The 7167-nt window shown below is 24.3% G+C and overlaps 1 protein-coding gene across 1 annotated transcript; it reads right to left on the bottom strand.

The window, feature by feature from the left end:
- Positions 1-2294: 2294 nt before the first annotated feature.
- On the bottom strand, positions 2295-6027 carry LOC130970680 (alpha carbonic anhydrase 7-like). The gene is made up of 7 exons (XM_057896838.1): positions 5910-6027; positions 4872-5086; positions 4322-4428; positions 3814-3919; positions 3544-3723; positions 2722-2775; positions 2295-2515 (listed from the first exon to the last, which is right to left on the bottom strand). The coding sequence occupies exons 1-7, from the start codon at positions 5995-5997 to the stop codon at positions 2438-2440; spliced, it is 828 nt and encodes a 275-aa protein (XP_057752821.1). The 5' UTR covers positions 5998-6027; the 3' UTR covers positions 2295-2437.
- Positions 6028-7167: the final 1140 nt, after the last annotated feature.

Below are 7167 nucleotides of genomic sequence, written 5' to 3'. Positions count from 1 at the left end.
GATTGGTTATCTTTAGATGTTCCAGCTTCATTTTTTATTTGTATTGGAATTGCTGGTTCTTCGTCACTTGAATAATCTAGGATGTGTTCTTCATTTTCTATATTTTCAGAATTTACTAATTCTTCTTCTATTTGAAATCCTTGTTCCATAATATTATTTTCTTGAGCCATTTTTAATTGTTTAAAAAGCATTGTAACTTCTTCTAATTTTTCTTCAATATTCATAATTTTAGTGGTGGTTTTACTTTTAGATCTGTTATGTTGATTATATTTTGAAATTTTTCTTCTTTGGGATTCTCTTTTTCTTTATTTCTTTGAAATTTTATGGATACTAATATTTCTTCAAGCATATCTACTATAGAATTTAATTGTGGGTTAAAAGTATGATAAAGATGTGGGGAATCATTTCCATGGTAACATTTCTTAGAAATTCCGTGTGAAAAATAAGTTTTTTCAGGTTTTTGAAGTCCTTCAATAAAACTTATAGTAAAATAAATATTTTGAGAAAAATCATTTTGTATTGATTTTAAGAATTCAGTGTCATTACAGTTAACATTAGTTAAAATCATTAATTTTTGGTCTATTAATTTTGATAACTTGATTATTTCTTCTCTTAAATCTTTTAATTTACTTTTTTCCATTAGGTGACGCTTTTTTTGTGAAGAGTTACGGTTTAAAGTGTGGCTTTAAAAAGTGTGGTGTAGACAAATCTTTAAATCTGTACCAACTTTTGCTCTGTATACTAAAATTCTCCTTCATGAAAATGATAGATAAAGTATGAGAATAAAAGAGATATATAGTTATCAGTCAAAGTCTAACCAACGATTTTTATAAAAAGTTTTATTTAGCTTTAATGTAGTTCTAGTGTGAGATCAAAATTAAATAATTAATAAAATATTTTATATATCAATAATACAATAATAAAGTTGATAATCTGAAAAATAAGTACAAATCCCAAAAGTATAAAATTAATCATGGATGCATCAATACATTTATTTATTATTATTCTTCTTAATTCTATAGAAAATATTTTATTTAAATTAAAAGAAAAATAATAAATAAATGTATTGATCTGATACATCCATGATTGATTTTGTATCTCTGGAGTTTGTACTTATTCTCCAAATTATTGACCTTGTTCTTGTACTGCTGTTATGTAGGACATTTCGCTAATTATTTAATTTTGACCTCACGCGGTAGAACTACATTAAAGTTAAATAAATTTTTTTTGAATTTAAATAGGACACTTTAAACTTTAAAAACCAACAGAATTATGCCAAAATGTAGCAACTAATTTACTATTTTATCCTATAATTATTGTACGCACATAAATTGATATGTTGATATTATTGGTTACCAAAAATTGCAAAAACGAAGAGCAAAATAAAATAAAAAAGTTTACCAAAAATCTTAGAAAAGATACCATGAAATGCCAGATGATCAATTGCCAAGTAGAATTCACAAGTCAGCATTTGTGGTAGCCAGGTGATCTAAAAGTTGAATAATTATTATTATTATTATTATTATTATTATTATTATTATTATTATTATTATTATTATTATTATTATTATTATTAAAATTCAGTCTTTATTCAGTTATTATAAAAATTATTATAATTTTTAAAATTTATCTTTAGTCAGTTTTTTTTTAATTTATTATTATTTAATTAATTTAAATATCTACTTTTACGTACTAATTATTTAAAAAATTAAAAAAAATATTTATTTTTTATTTTTTATTTTTTAAAAATTAAATAAAAAATAATATTTAAAAAATACCTAATTGTACTGATTAATTATTCCCATTAAATTTTCTAGCTATAATTATAATAAGGTTTAATTATTCAGTTGGTCCTTATAGTTTCGTGAAATTTTCAATTAAATTTTTATATTTTTTTCTTTTTAATTGATCCCTGCACTAAATTTTTTTTCAATTACGTTCTTTTTAATATAGTAATTGGCTTAATTTTATAAGGATCTAACTAAAAAAAAAATTAGTATAGGGACTTAAATAAAAAAATTGTAGGAACTCCAATTAAAAAAAAAATTGGTACAAAAACTCAATTAAAAAAAAATATAAAAATCTAATTAAAAATTTCACAAAATTATAGAAACTAACAGAATAATTAAACCTTATAATAATAGTTCAGATTAACGGTATAGTGACGATATCCGATGAAGTTTGACATACATACAAACTTAATTCTCTGTCAAATTTAGAATATATATAGAACATTCAACATCATCATCATCATCATAATAATAATAATAGTAATTTTTTATCTGAAAAAGAGTTTCATCACAATTCTTTATTAGGGTGTAACCGTGTACATATATTTTGTATATAGTTAGTGGAAATATATATTTTCCAATATTATTTCATGTAATCTTATGCATATATGATGAATTGCGAGTGGATCTATCGGAGTTTAATTTTTTCAGTAAGGCTTATAGTTATTGAACTGCACTTTGCGATTGTTTGTTGGTTGTATTGGTCTCGCATTCCCACCTGGACCCTGTAACATATGTCCAAATTTCAACCATTATTATTCTATTTTTTTCAACAATTTTCTAATTCAATTTACAAGCATGTATTGATTTAGGTGTGCTATATATAAAAGTCAATTATTCGTATAAACTATATACTATAAATTTTGATGTTTATATAACATTTTCAATATTGATTATGAAGTTATTTAATATTTAGGAGTCGAAAACTTACATCATTAACGGCATTATTAAGCGTAACGATTTGTTCCCTTTTAACGCTTCTAATCTGAACAATTACACCTCCATTAGTAAAACTTCTATTATATATACACACATACATAACTAACCATATCAAAATATCTTCAAGTAAAAGGAATAAGAATTTGAGATATTTAACTAAATTACTAAATATAATATATCATTTTTATATAAAGATATTTTTAAATGAGTAATTATCAACACTACTATATATATAAAATTCCATTAAAATTAATATAATTTTAATAGAACTAAAAATCAAATCAATAGAACTAAAAATTCAAAAGTTTGAAAGGAGATAAACCGGATATAATAACATAATATATTTATATATGAAATATATAATTAAAAAAATATTTTGAACCAATTAACAAATATAAAATAAGATTGATTTAACCTATTTTTTAGTTTTCGATCCACTTCTCAAAACAATACTTCAAACTATATCCTATATAAAATAATTTATAGTAAGAATAAATTATCATTTGTATTTATGAAAGATACAGACGTTGATAAATGTAACATATAAAAATAAAACAACAATTGTAATCACAGAAGATATTTTACGTGTGCCAAAAGTACTGTAATAGATCAATTTCGTAATCAACGTCTGAGTATTTTTGGCACATGGAAGTCATATTCCATAATTACAATTATCGTTTCATTTTTATATGGATACATTTTTTAGCGTTTATATCTTTTATGAGTACAAATAGTAATTTATTTTTTATAATAATAATAAATTAATTAAAATTTTAAATTATTTTTTTTAGTTTAGTCTCTTATTTCTAACAACCTGTTTAAGGACGGTCCAAATAACACCCTCGGTACAAGGAGGAGTAGTCAAGGAACCCATGTATCTGTAATACAATTTTGTGTCATTGCCAGTAATGTCAACCACCCTTGGATCAAATACACCCACTGATACACTCGCTCCAGCACTTGATCCATTCAGTGCCTCCAAACCTTCCCTTTGCTACAAAATTGTTAACCACAATTTATAATTTATAATTTATAATTAACTACTAGGAACAAATAAATTTATTGAACACAAAAATTATTGTACCGATAACAATACTGGGTCTAATTCTGTTCCAATTTTGTAAAGTATTCCAATTACTGCTGTTTGATTAGCTGAACTTTCATGCACCAAATGTAGCTCTAGATCGAATCTGCAACAATATATATTTAATTTTACTCATAAGTAATTATTGGAAATAATTAAGGTTCTAAAAGGTTCAATTGAGATTGACCAAATTTTTTTTTATGTTTTTTTAACCGATTTATTGTTTATACGAGTCTATATACAGTGTGAAATTAAAGATCAACACAAAGAAGAAGAAAAATAAATGTGACGATGGAGTAACTTATGTATTAAGATCGGTGAAAACTCAGGTGAAGTCGACTTCACGTGAAGTTGATATTTGAGAGCCGTTAGATGAAAATTTAGTTAAATCATCTAATAGATCTCAAGTATCAACTTCACGTAAAATCGACTACACCTAAATTTTCACCATCAAAATGATGTATTTGGTATATATGTATGTCTAGTATATATGTATGTATATATGTACCTTTTTCCATTAATGGTGTGTTCAGATGGAGTGTGCCAATGTATATTGTCAAGTATATAAGAGGTTCCATTAATTTGTAGAGAGCTTGTTGGTTGACGAATGTCCAACTAGTCAAACAAATAAAACAACCAATTAGTTGAAAAAGAAAAATATTAATAAGGGAGTCAAATTTTATTTTATTTGCCTAATGATTATTATATGGTGACATTATTATATGATCAATTTTTTTTAGTAATTATGTTCAACTAAATCGATCTAATAATTAAGGATTGCTAACAAAAAATTTTAGTTGAAGAAAAAATTTTTAAAAAAAAAGAAAAACATAAAAAAAGAAAGATTTTATTAGACTTAATTATAAAAATAGTTTGTTCACTTAGTATTTTTTTTTATATACTATTTATCATGCTTGACTATTTGATTATTGAACTACAAATTCGAATTAATAGTCAAATAATAAACAAAATTATTTTAATATTTTATAACGCTAAGTTTGAATTGAATTTCAAGATGCATTTTTGGAACTAAATATTAAGAGAAAAATAATATTTACCTGCATCGAATGACCCTTATTCTTAAGGGTATTATAATTGGAGGGATTGTAGTTCAAGTTAAGGGGTCCTAGTTTAGCAAGTTGAACCTTATCATTCAAATCAATTGGTGATTGCATTCTTCCAGTTTTGCACGTCCTCCATTCTGGTTTTATGTTTCCCCATTGAGATGGTCCTCTATCACTATTTTCATCGTAATTAAACTCGGTCTCATCCTCTGTAATTAATTAGTTAAATAAATAAAAACAAATTAACACTATTTAAACACATCAAGTATATATTATATCCTAACACTAAGCCATGAAAAATAAGCCTACATTTGGTTTATATGTTTTCTTAAGATTTTATAAAAATAATAATAAAAAAATAATAATTTTTTTATTTTTATTTTATTTTTTATTTTATAAAATTTTAAAAACATAAAATATTAAAAAAATACAAAAATAAAATGTAAGGCCGGCAAAAACATCCTCATTAGTAAGGGTGGCAATGGGGCGAATAGGAGCGGGTTTTTGCTCTATCGATTCCTCCCGCCGTACCCGCATAAAATTCGCTCTGCTTCTACCCGCGGGTAGTAAAACATTGAACCATAACCCGTCCCTGTGGGTACCCTACCCGCCCCTATAATTATTAAAATCCAATAAATAAAATTAAATTTTAAAATTTATATAACCATAAATATAATACAATATTATCAATCATTTACTAATTATTTTACATATATTATAATATTATATATTAAAATTATATATATAGCGGGACGGGTAGGGTTGGGTATTACCAGAACCCGATCCCGCCTCGCCCCTCTCAAAAACCCGCCCTGCTAAAAATCCGCTCCGCACCCGCCCCGAGCGGCTAAGGGCGGAGTGGGTACTCGCAGATTCGGGTGATATTACGATTTCTACTCATTAGGAGAAGACATTAAAAATCATAAAAAAAATGAATATATATATATATATATATATATAGAAATCTTGAACTCACAATTAATCAATTAATATATGCATGCATGTTAATTAATATAATAATTAAGTACTTACCAACTTCTTGGGACCTTGCTGGGGAAGATTGCAAAACAAGTGCTGCAAATAAACTGCAAATGAAAACCTTCGCTGAAAACTTTTCCATTTGAACAACAATTTTTTTTTCTCTCCTTTGATGTGTTGTTATGTGGCAATGATCAAGATGTAGCTATCTCATATATTTATAGGGTGCTACATAAAGTTGTGAAAATTAAGAAAGTTGGATTAATTAATTAATAATAAGGAGGCCCTCATTTTTCAAACATGAGATAAGCGTTTGCTTTGACTAAATTGAAGAAACTTTTGTTAATCACAATTTCCAATTTACTATAATTATATACGAACCAATAATACAAGACTTGTTACATTTCGTTAATATGTTAGGTTTACTAATGATAACTATTAAGTTTATTAAAAATGTTATTTATATATTAAAATTAGCCACTAAAATTAGTTACTAATGTATTTATGTATAAATTAAATATATATGTAATTTAATTTATTTTTAATTTATATTTACATTTTAACATGTATTTTATATTGGTGACTAATTTTAATGACTAATTTTAGTATATATGTAACATAATCAAAATTTATACACATAAGAATTCTTCCATTTACAATGTGACAAAAAACTAACGAAAAACAAAAGCATAAGAATTGAAATTGAATAAAAAAAAATTAAAATTTAAAATAATAAATTAAAATTAAATTTTTTTTATCTTTTATTTAATTTTTTTATATAATAAAAAAATTCACTTAACTTCACTTGTCTACACTAAAATTTAAGATAAATTAAAATTAAATAAAAAATTACTCTATTTTTTATTTAATTTTTTTTATTCCACAAAAAAAAATTTACTCAACAATTTTATTTATCCACACGTTAAAAAGATTTACTCAACAAGAACAAAATTGACACTCCGTTCCACACTATTGAAAATTAAATTAAAGCTCGGATTTTTTATTTATTTATAAAGCTCAAATATATTAATTAACTAGTTTATTAACGCAACAAACAAACAAAAATTGATAAAGGTATTTCTAAACTAGCTAGGTTTGGCTACCTAACTACATTATTATAAATACCTCACTTAATCTGTTTTCACACTATAGAAATTAAGAGTTTGATTTTTATAAATTAATAGTGTAAAAGATTTTGCATAATTATTTAATTAAATACATACGTTTACATGATATTTTAAGTAATATATTTTAAAATATTTGATTTTACTAATGTAAGAATATAAAATTTATATCTATATAAAATTTTACT

Source organism: Arachis stenosperma, chromosome 3, assembly GCF_014773155.1.
Source record: "Arachis stenosperma cultivar V10309 chromosome 3, arast.V10309.gnm1.PFL2, whole genome shotgun sequence".
NCBI classification, from domain to species: Eukaryota; Viridiplantae; Streptophyta; class Magnoliopsida; order Fabales; family Fabaceae; genus Arachis; species Arachis stenosperma.
Note: the sequence above shows the minus strand (reverse complement) of the source record. Positions and strands in the feature narration are given on the sequence as shown.

Excerpts from the sequence above, each read along its gene's own strand:
- LOC130970680 (XM_057896838.1), bottom strand. The coding sequence starts at position 5,997 with ATGGAAAAGTTTTCAGCGAAGGTTTTCATTTGCAGTTTATTTGCAGCA. Across the intron at positions 5,087-5,909 it reads AGCAAGGTCCCAAGAAGTTG|AGGATGAGACCGAGTTTAAT; the intron begins GTAAGTACTTAA and ends AATTAATTACAG. Across the intron at positions 3,724-3,813 it reads TAGACCCAGTATTGTTATCG|CAAAGGGAAGGTTTGGAGGC; the intron begins GTACAATAATTT and ends ACAATTTTGTAG.